The sequence below is a fragment of the Cariama cristata genome, unplaced genomic scaffold (assembly GCF_000690535.1).
Source record: "Cariama cristata isolate BGI_N322 unplaced genomic scaffold, ASM69053v1 scaffold44597, whole genome shotgun sequence".
Taxonomy (NCBI): Eukaryota; Metazoa; Chordata; class Aves; order Cariamiformes; family Cariamidae; genus Cariama; species Cariama cristata.
The window spans coordinates 2162-21539 of NW_009626777.1; the positions used below are offsets into that span (position 1 = coordinate 2162).

General features: G+C 43.6%; 1 protein-coding gene across 1 annotated transcript in view; it reads right to left on the minus strand.

Moving 5' to 3' along the window:
- The window catches only part of LOC104164720 (autism susceptibility gene 2 protein-like), a gene marked incomplete at its 5' end in the record, with an annotated part of 20935 nt that extends 1845 nt beyond the window's left edge, over positions 1 to 19090 (minus strand). Inside the window, 10 exons of the mRNA XM_009704147.1 lie at positions 1751 to 1991; positions 3010 to 3093; positions 4900 to 4977; positions 9124 to 9256; positions 10554 to 10625; positions 11507 to 11536; positions 12105 to 12176; positions 15576 to 15671; positions 16602 to 16652; positions 18876 to 19090. Of these exons, the coding sequence (XP_009702449.1) occupies positions 1751 to 1991; positions 3010 to 3093; positions 4900 to 4977; positions 9124 to 9256; positions 10554 to 10625; positions 11507 to 11536; positions 12105 to 12176; positions 15576 to 15671; positions 16602 to 16652; positions 18876 to 19090 (1072 nt within the window). The remainder of the gene's footprint in view (positions 1 to 1750; positions 1992 to 3009; positions 3094 to 4899; positions 4978 to 9123; positions 9257 to 10553; positions 10626 to 11506; positions 11537 to 12104; positions 12177 to 15575; positions 15672 to 16601; positions 16653 to 18875) is intronic.
- Positions 19091 to 19378: the final 288 nt, after the last annotated feature.

A 19378-nucleotide genomic window follows, 5' to 3' on the forward strand; every position in this document is an offset into this window, starting at 1 on the left:
AGAATTCTAGACAGCTTCGTTTTTTTTAAAAAGATGCTTATTGGGTGTTCATCTATACATCTTGCTGCCAGACAATGATCTTGTTGGCTGTAACACTCTTAACTCAGGTTCATTTCCTAAAACATGGATCCAGGCACACAAAACAGCAGCCTACAGAAATGCATGCAGGTCCTTCACAAGACACCCTTGTCAACTGGAAGCAGCCATAACACGATGCTTATTTTCCTACAGAGCCGCGGGAGTTTTTGTTGTTGGCAGTTTTGGCAGGTAAGCTAGGTGCGTAAGAAAAAAATCTCGAATGGGCCATGAAACTGTGTCATCGATCTCTGTTTCAAGAGGACCTGCTATGATGAACAATGTCCATGGTTTAGAAAGAGAGGCAGGAGGGCTTACATTTCTAACTGCACCTCTATCTCTGAGCAAGCCAATTAGTCACAGTTAATCCCACCTCTTTAAGAGGGGAATAAATAATACTCACCTTTTAAAAGCACTTTGCTCTGAATGAGAGACACTTTAAATGCAAAGTATGAGTGTGATTGAGAACCGCATTATGTAGCTGAGAGGCTCACCGATGCCTAAATTTTATGCTGGGTTTGCTTTCGAGAGCTCTAAGACCTGAGTGCTGAAAGCTGGAGGTGTTTTGGAGAGTTCTGTAAGTATTTATCCCTTATGATTACATTTGCTAACCCAGATTTCTTCCTCTGAGGTAGTCCTAATTGCTGGTCAAGGACGTGGTTTATTAAAACCATGTCCAAACAGGGATGCTGGGGACAGCTTAAGCTGAATTAATAGAAATGTAATAGAGATGTTAACCCCTGTGTGAACACTCTTCCAAATGAATTACACTAAAGCCAAGAAGGGATCTTCCTATCCCTTCCTATCCCTTCTATCCCTTCCCTATTCCATGAAGGACTATCCATGCAAGGGTGTCAGACAATTTAACATTTAAAGCAAGATGTTTTTCAGCCTATTGCTTCCATATAATCTTGTTCACAGGCACTGCCTGAAGATCTCATTAAAAGCACTCCAGGGAAACTATGAACTCCCTATCACTAGTCAAATACACACCTCTAAGACTTGCAGGCTGTTATTGCCTACAAAGAAGTAGCCTGTTGGAGACAACCAGGCTCTGAAATAAGAAGGGCTTTACAGCTTCAAAATCATGTAACTGGAAGCTAATGAAGTATCTACAGCGCAGGTGATACAGTCCTGTCATCGCTAATAAGGGTTTGCTACAATGCAATTTTTGAAAATCAGTTTTTCTAATAGATTCATGCACACTGCTCCAGATACACGCATTTGCATTTTTATCTCATTAATGTCCAGCTAACATTTGAATTCATCAGCATATCTGTACATTAACGAGAACCATGACTATCTCCAAAGGACCCATCACAATGCTACCTTCATGACTTCAGAATATACAGCAATCCTAAAGTAGCTGCACTGAAAATAGACAAATATACCCTGAAAACACAGCTACACGCTCACTTCCTTAGCCTGGTGTTTTTTATTAACTTATTAATGGGGACTGGCTTACCGTATTTCCACAGAGGACAAATCCTAAAAGGCAAGGAGGTTTTTTTTGTGTTAGCAGTACTTGTATTTATCTGAGGGAGAGGCCTATGAACTGCTTCAAAGACAAGCAATGTTTTGCTCTGAAGAGTATTCTACAATCAGAAAAAATTAGAAAAAAATATAGAAGAAAAATAGGCCTAGAAGAAAGTGCTCAAAAGCACATGCTGCTTACCTCTCTTTGTCTCTGTCGTCTTTACTCAGAGAAAGATCCCTCTTCTCAGGCTCTCGCTCCCGCTCTCTGTCTCTGTCATGGTTTGTCACTGAGGAGCTTCGCTCAGAATCGGTGGGCTTGGGCCACTGTGGAGGTGTTGGGAAGGACGGTGGGGTCCTGTGGAGTCTATTCCATGGCTCGTGGGGATTATTGAAATTCTGCAGGTTTGGGCCATCTTTGTGAGTAAAAATGTTGTTGTGAGCTAGAATAATGGCAGGAGGAGGAAGAGTTAAAAATAATTCAAACCAAATAATTACACAGACATTTTTTACAATGCTATTCACAACCAGAGCTGTCCTTTCAAGACTTTTTAATGTGGAGCTAATGGTGAGAGGGAGCTACTAGCAGGGGGACGCAGATACCTCCAACACTGGGTGTAAGATCCACCAGCTCTTTTAAGGCTATCGGTGGAGGAAGCATTAAGTATACATCTGAATAACTCAGAGATGACTGACAATGCCCAGCTCCTCTTCTCCCCCCACCCCAGCAAGAGTTCCAGCACAAAAGCAGTATTTTTCCTCAGCTCCTCTCACTGGCAGAAAGTTTAATTTGTGGGTAGTTACAAGCAATCAGCTGCCTGCAGCTGAGTACTCAGGGACTTTTTTGTTAAAGAAACCAGACTATTTGATGGTATGTGTGTGTGTGTGTAAAAATAGCTTGGTTGTAGGCTTTTCAGAACAGTCACTTGATTTTCCTCCATCAATCTTCAGCTGATTCCTGTTGCACCATGAGATGCAAAAGCATGCTCTCTCATGTGTGGCTCTCAAGCATGTCTTGCCTACAGGTAACATGTTTTTGAAGTAAAATAACTTTATATAGGTAATTTAAACTTCAGACAACGGTTACAGAGGAAATCTACATGCTGAATTAGGAGAAGTATCAACAGGTGTTCCACTATGCATCTTCGCTGTTGAAGGGTGTTACTTCAGATGCCCATAGGGTCCCAGAGCTCAGTGGGGTCCTGCAGCTCTAGCACCTCTAGGAGCACACAAGGTACCAACCTTCAGCAGTGAGGAGACACAGAGCACAGCTAGCGATGTCTGTGACATGCAGAAAGCTCCCACCGCAGAGACCTGGAAATCTTAGGTGCAGTGTTTTCAGATAGGAGAATGGAGGTTAGGAATTAAACTTCTTTAAAAACTACCACCAGCTGCTGTAAATATTAGCATGTGGCTTTTCTGGAAGGGATGTTTGTCTGCAGTAACCCAGCCAGTACTTACTCAGAGCATGACTGCCTAATCCTCCAAAGGCATTGCTGCCTAAGTTCCCAAGGCCGCTGAAGGTGCTTGACCTGCTAAATGGATCTGGAAAGGCAAACAGGGATTTAGCAGGCATTTAGCCAAGAATGTTGGAGAATGAAACGCACCCCTCCCCTTCTTAACGGTCTGAATCCAAGTAGGATTAGGCCAGACTTTAAGCTGATCCTTCTCATTGCAAGGTTCTTTGCACAGAAAATTCCCATCATGTTAAAACGGAGAAGGGATTCAGTGCTTACTCTGCAAACAGGTGCTGTAATAAACTTTTGTATGCCAGTCAGAGGGGAGCTAGAAATTAAGGTCTAATAGGTGAAATTAGGGTGGCTGCTGCTGAGCTATAACTCTCCTTCCTTATCAGTACTAATAGTAGAAGCATTGCAACTGCCTTGAAAGAAGAACCTCAGCAGGCTCCTCGGTCAGCATACGGAAGGGATGCATCGTTTCACTCTTGTTTCTGTATACAACTACAACTTTCTGCTCTCTTTGTAATAGTGCATAGAGACAGTCCTAAGCTAATTGCTACGGACATCCATCCATACGCCAACTAACTTCAGCCTGTTTGTGCCGAAATCCTCTCTCACAATAGCTTCCTTGATCCCAGTGGTCATGGAAATGAGAGCAAAGTCTTAGGAGCTACTAAGACAAAGGGATGGGAGGTCTGTATCCTTTGAGGCAAAAGACTGCCTTCCCTGGTCAAGTACCTGACTACTTGGCTACTGGCACCTGTCTTTATACAAAGTCCTTCCTTTTCTTTTTTTTTTTTTTCCATTAAAGGCACCCATCATCAGAAGAGGTTCCTCTCTGAGTGGATATAGCCTGACTCAGGTTTCTGCACTCCAGAGATGGCTATGGGTTAAAATAGTACCAGTGTACTTGTTCTCTTTCCTACTGGTCATCTCTAAACAACATTTCCTTCTGCCCATGGGCTTTTTGACTGTCCCTGTAAAGGCTTTAACTTGCCATCTTACGGGAGGTGTGTCGCTCTCCACTTCCTCATGGATATCCTTATATTTAAAATATTGAAGCAAATACCACAAATAGCTTGGATCTTTAAGCAAACAGCTATTTGCTTATTTACTTATTTTTAAACAGCTGTTCTTGCCCTTCCCCTTTGATATTAAGCAGTTGAGTGACTTTGTAGAGATACAATTAATTTTGTCAGAATATTCAGGAGTTGATGTAAATCTGGGTATTTGCAAAAGGAAAAAAGTCTACTAGGTCATGTGGCATGCCACATTTACTGATTGGATGCATGTTACTAAAACATTAATCAACAGAGCTTGAACTTTAATTGGCAATGAGCTGCTTGTGAGCTTCTAAAATGAGGAAATTTGAGAAAATCAGGCTCTACTTACTGCCAATTAGGAAACTCAAAGGCTGGCAAAATGTGCAGAACAGCTATTTGCCAGGAACCGTTCACTGAACTTTATTAAACAACCTAGCCAACAACTTTCATAGGTGGGAAACAGTACGGGAAGAGCCCATTTTAAGCTGTGGCTTGTTTGAGGTACCTTTGCATAGATTTCCCCCATTTCCTTGGGCACGTTCAGCAGCACACAAGGGCTCGACGGGTCACATTTAAGCTCGTGTGCAGTGTTTCAGCACTGACAGACTTGACTGCTCTGCAATGCCCTCTTCTCTTGCAGGACAGGGCCTGCTAATCCTGCCCCTCTCCTTTGGAGGAGAGCAGAGGGGATGTGCTGGGAAGCTGGCACGGGTGGCTAGCTTCTGGTTCCTGAGACAGTTTAAGCCTCTCCCTCCCCTAGTGTTACAGTGCCTCAAGGCAGGACCATGCTGGAGAGCCAGGAATGGGTCAGAGGTATAAAGGTTAAGGCAGGGTTTACTTACACTTACCTGCCAAGTGGTTAGTAGGCAGGAAACTGCTGTGGTGAGGTGAAGGACCAAAAGGGGTGGTGGCTGGATGCGTCACACCTGTGAGAACAAGGTCCCTTTTTAGTTCAGTGGCAAATGACTGCTTGCATACACAGAGGTCCTGGCCATCACATTCAAGAACCAGATGCAAAGGCACAGGCCAGATTTAAACACAGCAAAGGCAGGGGAAGACCCCAAACACCAGGGGAGCAAGCTCCACGCAGGATTTCTCTGAGTGCCCTTTAAAGGAGTCTGTGGGCACTAGGAGGCAGGAGGAGACCTTGCACTGAGCGTTGCCGCTCACCTGCAGCAATGAGGAAGTGAATCTCTTTGTCTGGCATTTTCAGTCATTACTCTGTGTTTACATTAAAAAGGGTCAGCCCAGGTTATGGGCCCCGACAGAAGGTGCTCGGAAGTGACTGATTAGAGTCTATATGAAACACCAGTTAATGACAGGCACGCAGGGAACATCAATCATGCCCCTCCCATGCGAGCTCCATCTACGCTCTCACATCTGTCTCTGCATTTACAGGCTCCCTCCGTGGTATTTTTTTTTTCCCTTTCCTAGACACTGCTCATTGCCACTGTGCATTGCTACCTCGTGGGAAAGGAACACCACTGCCGAGCATGCTGCATTAGATTAGATAGAGGCAAGGGCCAAGATTATGGGCTGAAACAAGCTGGTCTGCCCTGTATTTCAAGGTGGACCAGGCTCATGCAGAAAATTCTGCCCTCCTTTCAGAGCAGAAAATGAGAGATTTGTTTCCTTTGCAGGCAGATGCACGCGAACCTGAATGGGCTTGCAACTGCAGTGTGAAAAGCACGGGTGTCTCCTGCCACTGGGATACAGGGTTTTGGGAGAAACAGTAACTCTGATGTAGCCTGCAAATGACAGTATGTTTGGGCAACCTCATGGGCCTGGCTTTTGCCCCCTAAGATTAGTACAGATGATTTTCAGGATGCACCTGAAATCAACTTTTGAATATTTATGTTTCAGATGTGTGTGACAAAATGTTTCCGAGGCTCCAGTATTACACTGGCAAGACCAGCCCTCTCCAACTGTTTAGACTGTGAAAGTCCTTTCGATGTCTCCTCCCTGCCAGTACTTCCACTACCGCAGACAAAGCAGAATTAACAACTATGATAACTTTCAGATGCTACCTGGATGCAAACACAACTTCAGCCTCCCTTGCAGGAAGCAAGACCTGCCATACCTGTACATTAACTGTCTCGTTTTGTTAGAAACTAGTAATTCCACACAATGACAGAAGCGGCACTTTCCCGAGGACATGTGAAGTCATGCACAAAATAGACCAACACTAAATAAAGCTTTTCAGTGCTCTTGTCTCATATATTTTGTTGGTAAAAAGTTAACTTCCCTTAATACTGGGAAGAGTAACAGGTCAACTGCAGCAAACATCAGCACCCATACTGGGCATGAACATGGGCTCTTCACTAACAGCTCACTTACCCAGTCACTGCTTTCAAGAGGTAACTTTCTATTATAGAAAAGAGGATTATGATCCTTCTCCCACCTGGCACTCCAGCTTTCCTGTCACCTTCACCACAAACAAAGACTTCTGCCTCGTTTGTGGCCCATATGAATGATTCCCACCAGTGGCAGACCTGCTCTGGTAAGTTCCTGCCCCTCATCTCCAAGCCACATCAAATGCACGTTTCCACCGTGTATCATCAGTGCTGATAACACTATGGAAGGTCGCAGTGAAAGTGGGGGGAAATGGAGGCAAGAAATTAATACACACAGGAGAAACTGCATCCCAAACACAGCCCAAACAGTTTTTTATGCAGGTGCTGGTCAGTCCCTGACCTGGTCTTCCTTGGTGACAGAGCCCATTAAGAGATGGTCATTGTAAAATGCACTCATGTGTTCAGAACATGAGCAGACTATAAAATCAGAGAGAGAGACAGCACTGCGTGTTCCTCACCAGCTTGGGCACGACAAACCTAAGCAGCCAGAAAATGAGTTGAGGAAACTTCAGAGAGACCACGGCAATGAGACTTGGAGTTATCTATAAACATTCTGACTGCTCCAATGCTTCAAGACGGATGGAGACTGTCATCTTTCTAATCCTTTAAGATTTCAGAAGGTGTATAATGGATGGGAGATTTCTTCAAAGGAGACGGCTTACAAACTCAACTACACGGGCTGATAATAAAAAATCCTCCAGAGAAAGCCACGAGCAGTATTGCAGGCTGTCAGGTAGTTATTAAATATAGCGTCTGCCAGGGAGCTGAACATCCGTCCTGAAGACAGGTGGCCCTAAGATAACTTATGTCTCCCACAGTAACTAGGCAATGCAGCAGAACCAATGATTCACATCAACTGCACGCTTGTTCGATAAGGTGAAAAGAATGCCTCGGATATTGCAGAGTAGAAGATTTATTCATCTATACATTACTGCTGCAATGTTTGTTCACTCTGATAGCACTCTTTACCTAGATTTACCATGTGATGGCTCCTGTGATTAATATACTCAAGACAAGTTGCTGTAAGGTTGTTTATCTCTAGTGAAAGTTTTCTATTAATTTGCCTTCTTTAATGTTTCTATTCCATACTACTTCCCCTCTTGCTTTTATGAATGGAAAAGCGAGCCATGCTTGCATCTTTAAGAGAAAAAGCTCAAGATACCAACTAGACTGGTGCTTTTCTGCCTGTTAGAGTAAACTCTACCCAATATAGCTTTCAGTAGCCAAAGCATACATGAAACAAGATTCTTGTAATGACAGGACAGACTGAGGATGGTGGTAAGGAAACAGCTGCCATAGGAAAACAGTCAGAGGTTTTGTAAATAAGCTGTGCTTATGCATCCAAGCAGATGCAATAAATATCTTGGCCCTATACTATCTAAGTACCTTTATAGAGACCAAAATACAAGGTAGCATCCTACGATGTACAGCTAGTATCAGCACTGATTATATGTGGTAGAGATGTGCATTTGATGTTTAAGAATTTCCATCTGCAAGTAAGGGCAGAAAGACAGACTGAACCACTGGTGGAGTTCCTGAAGGCTATCTGACATCCGCATTTGAAACTCAGTTCTCACGGAGGTTTCAGCTTGATCCTGATCTCTTGCTTTTCTGTCATGCTGGGCACAGAATTCAGAACATTTCTAACCTCATTCATTTCAACAGGGTTGAACCAAGGCTGAATATGACCATGTCTGCACTGAGTTAGAATTAGAGTGTAATATTGCACCATAAAACCAGAGTAAAGTTAGGAAAGAAAATCCCATTGTTTGCCAATTAATTACATACATAAAGAGCTAAGTTACATCTCATCAATTGATCTAGCTCATTCACAAGGCAGACTTTAGCATCTCACAGAAAGAAAATCTGAAAAAGCCTAAGGGGCAAGTGTTTAGGGGGAAAGTTAAGCCTGAGAACAGAACAAAACCAACATTTGGTAGACTGACATCCACACGAATCAACAGTGGCCTCCAAAACCAGGATGTCAGACTTGCAGTCTCCCACAGCCGGAGCCATTGAGAACAGCACAGTAAAGCTTACTGCACTTTGGTAATTGCATTAATTACTTCTCCAACAGATTGGAAAGCAATTGATCAATGTAAACTGTATTTAATTCTTTGGTTTTTTTTAATTCAATATGCCATTTTAAGCCTTAGAGATTGTTGGACTTTGTAACACATAGGGGGATTTTATATTTAAAAACCAAACGCTTCACAAATACACCTTCTGTGATATTTTCAATGCTGTTATTGAAGCTTCCCTTTTACAAAACCCCCTTGTTTTCAGAAAATAAACAGAAACTAGGTGAGTGGAGGAACTGAGAAGAACAACATGGAAAACATAAAAGCAAGAAAGAGACAAGGGCCACTTCCAATCCTGTGCAATGGAAACATTTTCAAGTGTTTTGTCAAAATCGCTTTTAAAAATCACTCCATAGCCTATTAATCAGGCACATAAGAACCACCTGCGCAGACAGGAACGTAAGAGCCAACTGCTGCAGCTCAGTGACGTGCAGAGGATCCTGCACTGGAGGTGGTGGCAGAGCTCAGCCCAGTGCCTCCGAGAGTCCTGGTCACAACAGTCACCAGTGCCTCCACACCCCTCTGAACCAATCTTGCCTGCTTCAACTTTTGAGGCATACGTAGCTGTAGAGACACACGTTATATATACTGACTGACTGGTGGGTTTTTTTTTCAACAAATGACGATCTTCCCTTACCTGTGGTAGAAAACAGAGGCCTGGCAAGATCCTGTGGATAATGGAAGCCTGGAAACACTCCAGGGGCGGGAGGTCTGCTGAACAGGTCAAGTTTACCACCTATCTCTAGCTTGTGGGGATCCAGCTGCATTTGCTGTCAAATGATATAAAAACAATCTCATTATACACTTCCTTTTTTTATGGGAGAAAAAAGAGAGGGAGTTCAGGCTCACTCCTGCTTAGCCCTGCCAGGGAGAGTTAGTGAGAGTGACAGCAGCGTCTCTGGTCACGTACCGCAGTCATGCTCTGACAGCATCTGTAAGGTCATTTCTCTCCACAGCCTCTCAGCTGCCTGCCTCATCCACATGAATAAGGTCTGAAGCGAGCTCTCAGCCCCTCAGCACACACAGTGGAGCATGCAACATGATACACTGAGCACGCTGCACCCCAGGATCAGTCGGCGCTCTCAGCCTGACAAAAAATATTCTGCAGGCAGAAAGCTGCCGACAGAAGTCTCGAGAGCTGGGTGATGGACTCGTCTGTTTTGCTTCTCCAGTTTGGAAAGAGATGTTCCTAGACTATGCCCTTCCTGCAGCTAGCATAGCTCAGTATGCAGACAAGGGGCGAAGGATAAAGAAAACTATGATGCTCCTCCAGAGGCTATTTTTATCCTTCCTCTATAGAAGTGAGCATGGTCAAAATTGCACCTAAGTCATGTAAGTGTCCCAATAACTTAAAGATAATATATTTGCTTATAAAAAAATTCAGACATATACCACTTGTAGAGGCACTAATTACAGTGTACCTACTTAAGCACTGAGTAGTCTTCATTAATGGGACAACAAACACTACAGCAGGAGCTATGAAAGAATAAACGCTATAGAAGTCCCATTATCAGCTATTGTGCCTGCCACAGGGAACTTCGAGCCTGTAACAGCACCACAGTGTACCTACGTCCTGCTACCTCTTGAGTTTTAAATCCCCTTCCTCTGCCCATCATCACTGCAGTGCAGAAAGCTCAACAACCTCTAACACAGTAACTATCAATCTACTCGCCTGCTTTCTGTTTTATAATATGTTCTTCACCATATCTGTCATTTCATTACCTCCTCCACAGGAGGTACTAGTACAGAAGGGAAATGACATTAAACACGTAGGCTTTCAAAAAAAGATGAATTTGGGGCAGAATTACCCTCTCTCTCCCTTTCTTTGTCTCTTTCTGGCTATGCACTTAGTATCTGCTGCTCATTTTGTTGCCCTTCAACCCACTCCTTTGCCCTCAGATAAACTTTACGGTTGCTACAATAAATGTTAACGGATTGAAAGTGTTAGTTAATCAATACAGGCAAGCTTGAGAATCACCAACAGTAACTGCTTCCTGCTCGTTACTCACTAAAATATAATCTGTAAGCCAAAAGACTTGGCTTTGTTCCAGAAACTGTGTGAATTACCTTTATCTTTTGCTGGTGATGGTAGATCTGCCAGGCGATCTGTACATGAACCGCACACCACTTCCCGGGTTTCTGCAATGGAAAGCGCAAGAATTTAGATTAATTTAGACGTTAGCAATCTACATCAGATAGAACGCTTCATTTCCCTTACTGTCAAACAGGCAGCTAAGCAATGAGAAAGGCTGATTACTGAAACGGCACAATAGATGATCAACATTTTTTTCTGTACTGCAGCAGATGATGTTTAAATTAAAAAGGAAACAAACAGGAAGAATGTGGGATGTGGGACATCTTTCTCATCTCAAGCAGACCTGAGATCCCTGCCTTGTTCTTTCCTACTTGCACTCCCTCCTTCATAAACTGAAATAAATGGCAGCAAAGAACAGTATGCCATGCTTAAGGGAAAGCAACTAACAGTTAACAGTTCTGTTTCTGAAAAGAGCCCTGTTCATTCATCCCTGCTGCACTGCAGGCTAAATCATGCGTGGTTATTATGGCTACTTGCATTTGGGGGGGAAAAGGGTATGGACAAACAATCACCAGGGATGAACAGTGGCACAGCTGAACGAGTTACTGTTTTTCAGCTGAGCTGTGGTACTCACTGTAGGGTGTTTTTGGGGAACATCAGAAGCACAAATAAAACACATGGACCTAAGCCACCATGAACCTGATCACTGATGAATGTCTGTCCATGCTTACAGTCATTTATTTCCGTGACCCTTATTTCATACTGTGAACTATTAATGCACACAAATGGATGTGAAATAAGGTTGGGATTCAATCTAAACGTTACTAATCAGAAGCAGCTAAGAGCTAACTATGGCATTTTGCTTTACATAAAGGACGAGTGTGAAATTTTCTACTGGACATGTTAAATTTCAAAAACATATGCACAATATTTGAAGTGTGTGTATATATATGTGTATATAAAATCCCCCACAAACCTTACTTACTCTTACTGGAGGCCTGTAAGGGTCTGACACCTATAGGAAAAGCAGAAATAAAACAATCAGTCTTTCTAGAACTAGCCAATATACAGAAAGGTGGGGAACTTCCTTCCTCTGAACAAGTAAAAGCATTTAGAAAGCAATGTTCCAGAGAAGTCCCCTGTGACATGGAACCTAAAAGGCTTAAAGAAGGCTTAAAACTTCTCTTTCATTCCTTGCACCAAACTCAGAAAAATTTTATGATAAACAAAGCAGCTTCATGCCAGCAACTGAACAGTGCCAGTGCTTTTCTGAACCTTATAATTGTTCTGAAATGGAGCGCATAAAACTACTCTCCAAGCAACGCTTAGGGGAAAGACCTTGAAGGGGTTTCCTGCCCCATTTCCCTCTGGCTTTGTTTAAAGAAGTCAATACATCCCTCTGTATTCATTACTGGTGGAGGCTACTATTGTCTCACCAGAAAAAGAAACTTTTGTCCTGACTGCACCTTCTGAGTCTAGAAGGCCAATTTGCTCACCAGCTGCTCTCTTTTTTTTTAGGAGCAATCACTGTGTTTACTGTAAACCCAGATAAGCTGAAAGGAAGGTTATATATTGTTGCCTACCCCTGGAGTCTTCTGCAGCAGTGTATGGTGGACTGCGCCTGGTCTACCTGCTACATCAATAGGGTTTGAAGTCTGAAAGGCAAGAAGAGAGCATGAATAATACTGTATCATACCAGCGGTACATTTAACGCCTCTATCTGATGTTAACGACATTAATTAGTCCATGTTTGTACTGTGCTTTGAACACGCATATTGCTACATTAGTGCTAAATGTTATCTCTTACCGACAGCCAACAGCATTTAACCACCATGTGATCTATTATTATTTTAGCAGCAGTTAACAGTATTACAGCAGCACCCCTAAGCCCCATTGAAATCACAACCCTATTGTGCTCTGCAGTATGCAAGTGGATGGGAAGAGACAGCCCCTGCCTCCCAAGCTTATTCTTTAGACAAAACAGGCAGGCAGCAGGAGAGGGAATGAGAGGTGGACGGACTCCCTCGATGTTTCAGGCAGCAACCAGTAGAGTGGTCAGGAACAGAATAACGCAAGCATCCAGTCCCCCTTTCCACCTATCGGACTGTGGCCCCTCTCTGACTGGGGCTAGATGACACAATGGCTAAAACGGCAACAGCCCATCTATTTGCTTCGACAAGGCACATGAGAAACCTTAGAAGGTGCTTGTGCGTCTTTTATAGCGTTGCATTGTTTATCCCATCATTTTCCAGCAAGAATTAAACACCTCATTGAATGAATCCCTGTCCCTCCTCCTCCTCCGGATCCCACCTGTTGCCCTGTCCTAGACGATCCCCAAGAACTCGTTCATCTTCTCACTCTGGCGTTCATCCACCTCCCACTCCCAGAGCAACTGCACCTGGTGCCTCCACGCAGCTGAGTGCAGAGGGGTTAAACCTCATTCCCCAAGAGATTATTTCACTCACATTTTAGGTCAAATTACAGTAGATTTCAAACAGTCAAACTGTACAAGGCATGAGTATAATCATGGGTGTGGGAGGAAAGATAGGTTTTAATTTGTCTCAGGCTATGTAACTTCCAGACTCATTAAAAAGAGAATTCTCATGTCTGTGTGTAGGTAAGTCAACGAACTCCCCAGGCAGATCTGTGCTCTCAGGGCCTGTCTGACAGCTGAGGTATATATAAGGTGGCAAATAAGTTACAGCTATCATACAGGCAAGAGCTTTAAGATCACAACATGTTAATAGCATGGTGTCATCCTGTCCCTTTGTCCCCTGGAGAAAGATGTGAATGCTTCCTCCAGCAAAGTAAACCGAATACTTCTGACCTTTTCAAGTCCTTAGCTTGTGAGAAATGGCCTTCGGGAAACTCACTGAGAAGTTTACCGTCAGCCTGGATTTATGTGCAGTGGATTTACAGGCACAGCTGTAGGCAACTGACATGGGAAGGGGAAAAACAAAACCAAGACCTCTGCTTTGGAAAGCAAGAAGTGCAGGATTCAGCGTGCCAAAACCAAATCATCAGGTCTGTTGTGATTATGAAGGCTTTAGTCAAACAGCTTGGGAGGGAGAGAGCATGGAAAAATGATGCAGTAATGATGACTAGAGCGGCTTTGCCTAGCAGTTCAGCTCTGTCTCCTCTAGGAAACTGGAAAATAATGTGCCAAAGCGGCAGATCCATTTTTCAACCTATCCCTCTTTTTTTCAGGTGTTAGATTGCATGTAAATACAGCACCATCCACAGATCAAGTGATGTTAGTGATTAACCATGGCACCAGAGTGTGACCTTGCGCTGCTAAAACTCAAGCTAGCAAATGCTCTATGTATCTATCATTAAAATGAATTAAAAGCTAGTTATAATACAGCACTAAGAACCGTTTAAAAATGTAAAGGGTCTGTGCTCACTTTGTCTTTCTCGCTATGTAACTGCTTGTCTTTCGCCTAATGGTATTTTGCAGTGAGATGGTATCTATAAAGCTCTGTAATGAAGATGGAAACCAGAAGAGCATGCTATCGGTGTATCAGAACCTCCTCATTAACAGTAAGTAGCCTTATGGCAAAACTTAACCCTATCTTCACATTAGCAATATTTTGCCAATTCCGTCTTATTTGTGCAGCTCCTTTTCTTGGAAAGTCAAGTTCATATCCTGACAACTTGGGGTCTGTAGGGACTCCCTGGCATCCCTTGCGAGGACAGGAACAATTAACACGGGGACAAACTCCATCAAGGGATAGCTATGCTCTGTCCCTCTTGCTCCCTCTGCTTAGATGCAACTGCTCGTCTTCTATGCCTGTAGCCACTACATAGAGAACTCTTGTTGAAAAAAGCCATTTAGAGACTTTGCTATTTGTAATGTATGCAGAAAATAATGTAAGGGATTCGATGGGCGCTGAGGAAATACTCCAACTTCCATTAAAAAAATTAAGTGGGAAGGTTGTAAGAGGCCTTATTTGCAGCAGCTGCTAATTACTGACTTCCACTGATGTCAGTCAGACTGCCGAGGGAAGCACAGCCCACAGCCCTGCTTGGCATGGTTACGGAAACGACCTTCCAAATGCAAACAGAAACGGCCTGGCTACAGTGCTGGTCCTTCAGGTCTTCCAACACAGTAGCAGAGCTCTATGGAAATGCAGTTCAAGATAAGGAATCTCCAAAATCAGAGTGTGTAAGGAAGCTAAACACGTCACCTTACAAATGGAGTAAATGCTCCATTTTAAAACAAACACTATATGGATATAATGTGTATTTCTTGTTTGGAGAGATTTAACAGTTTCTGTACATTTAAAAATAGTTAATAAAAAGAACATATTTGGGAAGAAAAAAACCCGCAGTGCACACCGCAGAATTCATCAAAAATGGTGGTTATCATGGCAACATTTCCAAATGCCAATCAGTGCTAGTTGTAATGATATGTTACAGTTGCAGTGCACCTTTCAAACACACTATCTCAAAGAAGCTTGCAGGCATTAATCAGCCCTTATAAAACCCACTGCAAGATGACTTTATAGATGAGGAAGCTGAGGAACCAAAGATTTAAGCGACTTGACTCAGGTCAAACAGTGTCGGAGCTGCAAATAAAAATTCAGCTCCTTCAAATTGCTCTACCCATTTACAGCAGTCTCTCCCTATTGTTCCCACACTTGTACAGTCAATTTCTCTTTTTTTTTCTGGGGATAAACAGAGTTTACCTTTTGCAATCTCAGACCATTAAATTTATAAAACTATTTGGGACTCATTGGCCTGTTACTAGTTGTAAATATTTCAATCAAATAATGCATTTGACTGTATGCTTCTCCTCCAGTTTCAGTTGACCTCTCAACTGAACCACTATATCCTTTTCCAAGGAACAATCTGTAGTGCCAAGAGAAAATTTCTGCTAAAGTGTTGGCTGCTTTGTGCAGAGGACGCTCACAGATCTGCAGGGTGATCACTTCCAACCCTGTGCTGCACTTCTGCTAGTTAAATCATGTGCCACAAAATCACCAGAGACAGGACTCTGAATACAGTTTCTCTCCCAGCAAAAGAACAAAGCCTTCAGAAGAAGAAGTTTGTACCTTCGGTTGAAATGCTCCCTGAAGTGACCCAAAGGGACCTGAATGTGGAAGCATGGGTGGCATTCCAGGCATTGCTGGAGGATAGGTTGGAAAGAACTACAAAAGAAAAAGAGATGCTTATGTCACAGGACAACTTGAACAATAATGGAGGTAGGTGCCAAGACTGGCACATACAAAAATACTACTGTGTTGAATGAGTGCCACAGTGAAAATACACACTAAATTTGCTTTCAATTTTTAAGAGCAAAATCAAAACTTGGAAAATGCGCTCATCTGATGAATTTTGTAGTGCTGAACAAGTGTGCCTTTAAAATTTGTGGGCTATTGCAGGAAGCACAGAGCATTCACCATTTTTAGGGGAATCGGAATAATTTGAGTTTTATGTTCACTTTTCATTAACTTTGCATTTTTCTGCAGTAGCAAATTAATCCAGTTTTGAAATGTGACCTGCTGTAATTTTCAAAGCAAAAAAGAACCACAAGATGCTGCATTGCACATTAACCACAGGCAACATGCACACCACCTTGTAGTTGTGTAGGTTGGGTTAAGTTTTGCTTAGGCCTCTCCTGAGCACATACAGCAGTTTGACAAGTCCCCAAACATACAGTTTTTGTGCTTTGGAGCAGTGGGGAGCACCAGGAAGAAACCACCAGTCTGACTTACTCCTGTGACCTGAGCAAAATCTTGTGAAAGAGCCATGCACTCCGGGCTGCTGCACTGTGAGAAGCACCAGCTGCAAAGATACTGCAATGACCACTGATTCAGCAATTTCTGCGCATTCCCTGCCATTCCAGGCACAGCAATATAGAGCCGCAGCAGCAAAAACGCAGTAGACAAAGATTTTTTTTTTAAAAAAAAAAAAGCTCAAAGAAAATTTTGTACCTTAAAAAAAAACAAACCTATCAAGACAGAAAAAGAGCTTTAGGAATGAATGAATCCAAACACTACTGATCAATCGAAAACAAGCAAAAGAAGTGCAAGCAGAACCATTAACAAAGACACCACCTAAAAAAGGTGAGCACTCACGTTGGAATGTCGAAAGTAAGGGTTGTCTAATTTGGGAGCGTACTTGTCAAACTGGAAAGAAAAGAGAAAAAAAAGAAAGATGTGAGTTTGGTTTCGGCAGTAGCAGACACATCAGGATTTCAACACAGACAAATAATCATGGCCCGTTTGTACAGCATTTCACAGAGCAGAACTGACTGGTTGTTTGGTACTCGCTCACCAGGGAGCTGACTGATTTCCCAAAGCTAACAGAGGTGGAAAGGCACTAGCCCCTGGGTTGCGCTGGGTGCTGCCGAGTCTCTCTGCAGAGCCCTGTTTGCAGGCACTATGTGAAGAGGTTCCTTCACTACGAAGAGAGCAGTCCTGATAATCTGCAGCGCAGAGAAACGCAAGGAAGTTCAGCTCCAGGTCTAGATCTGGGATCTGCTCCTGGAGCACTGAATGAGAGCACAGACTAGAAGGTAGGGAACACTTTCCATTAGACCCCAACATCTACTGTGGGGCAACCAATACCAATTCCCCGTTTTCTGGGTTCCTGCAAGTGCCAAAATCGTTTGGAAAAGGGCTTAATTGCTTTAGATGCACAAATCTGTATATATTCCCCCTTCCCTGCAAAAGACAGCACGCCAGAGAAAAGGTGATTGTTAACCTTTTCTGTTCCGGCATGGGGTTTTAATACCTCCATGTGTGCAGTCTGTGCCCCATATTTATTTTTATGACCATTTGTCCTGTACCACCTTGGAAGCAAAACCAAAGCATATATACATTGCATTTTTGAACAGTATGTACATTCTTCTGGGGAGGAGGTAGTGGGGAAGAAGGCAGGGAAGGGAGCTGTAGGACCCCATGAAAAGCTGCTTATTTGGCAAGTCAGCTGCTGTTTCACACTCCTCTACGTGCAGGAGAGTAGATTTGTAATTTCATTAATTACAGTTATTACTGGAGCCATGTCCCCTCCAGTGTAAATACCATAAATTACCAAACACATGCAGCTGTAAATTTCAACACTCTTCTCTGGTGTTGGGATTAGAAGACCTGATCTAGTGGAATATAAGAAGATGTGAGTGAAATATAACAAAAGAGCCTTGCAAGCTGTTTTTGCTATGAAGGCTGACATCAACGGGCAGGGGTGGGAGGGGAGGGAGCTCTTTGCAGGATCGGATAACAGGGTTCTTAAATAACACAGGAGGTCTCTGAGAAAAGTTTCAAGATTGTTTTACACAGACCAAGAAAAGAAGGGAAGGTGTTTACACACGAGTACATTGAGCAAACACCTGGGGCTGGATTTTGGGCAGATGATATTACTTTTAATTGTCTCGCTGCTAAGCAGATTACAACCCAAGAAAGTCATCAGGCAGTCAGCAGTCGGAAAGAAAAGTGAGAAACATTATGCTCCTTGAGTTCTTGGTAGTTCTTCCCAAACGCTGCTTTTGCTGTTGCGCCTGGCTTTTGCTAGCCTTAGCAGAAAAGGGTTGTTTCTACATTTCGGACACGGTGTGAAACTGAGAGGGGGGAAAAAAGCTGAATCTAGTTGTTTCAGTCTCACAAAGTAACTGCCAGAAATGGGGAGAGAGTGTGTTTTAAAGTACTGACAAAATCCATTTGTAGCAGATCTCTCAACAATTTCGTCACAGCTGCAGCAAAGTCCCATTGTGTTACAAGCAAATTCAATGGCAAAACGCTAATGCTTATTACATGGCCAGGAGGATCTCTCCCACAAGAAGAACCAGCCACACACAAATTAGTTCTTGTTGATGTAATCAAACAATAAATGCCAAAATTGATACAGATTAGGGAATTAGGAGGAAGAGGGACAAAACTCATATCAGATGAGATGCTGCACCATGATGAGAGCTCTGGGTAAGCAAGTAGGGTCTGCCCCGCAACGAACAGTTGGGGGGATGGCATTTGGGACTGGAGGCCCCTGATCTTGTGGTGTCCTCGTCAGTGTTTTTTGGTGTGTGACGGAACCTGGCTCTGGGAAAGGGGGAATAGAAATGCACAGCAGGTCACATGGAAAGGGAAACTAAAGGGACTCTAGACTTGTCTCATGGGTGCGGTGTCTGCTCATGGGTAGCAGCGTGGGGGACCTGGAGGCTCAGTATGGGGACTCTGGATGGAAAAGGGGTCCCTTGGGGAGTGCTGGGCCTGTCTCTCCAGGCCTCCAGGTCAGACGGGCACAGACAGCACGCCTGGCTGAAATGAAGAGGACTGGGTTTTGTTTGACAAGAGCGGGTTAGGCTTTTTGACCAGAGATGCTCTACTTATCCTCACATTTTGGGCTGGGGTACGCACCATGGGAGGTGCAGAGGGCGGCATGAGCGGCGTCTGGGGCAAGCTGGATGGAAAAGGAGTGAATGTGTGCTGGTGGGTGTGTTGGTGCTGATGCGTGTGTTGGTGCTGGTGAAACTCCGCTCTCAGCAGCGGCACCGGGCCAAGTGAGGCAGCGGCCCGGTCCGAACTCTGAACCAAAAACCGGTTGTTCAGCTCTTGCCTGAGCAGTTCGTGATCTAGAGGAGAGAGAGAGAGAAAAAAAAAAGACACAGAGGCCCGTGGGCCTGTGAGTACCACAAAGACGGAGGAGAAAGAGTCAATATTCACCTGGCATTCCCTGTTTCTGCAGGTCATGCTGTGGTGGTTTTCTACGTGAGGACTCATTGGTGGAGGTAAGAGAGATGCCTGTGACAAAGTACCAATCAGAATCCCCGAATGAGGCTGGCAATACATGATTGGTTGGTTGAATGATATCAACAGGCTGGTATCTAAAGACAAGAGAGAACACCATGAGTCATCACAGC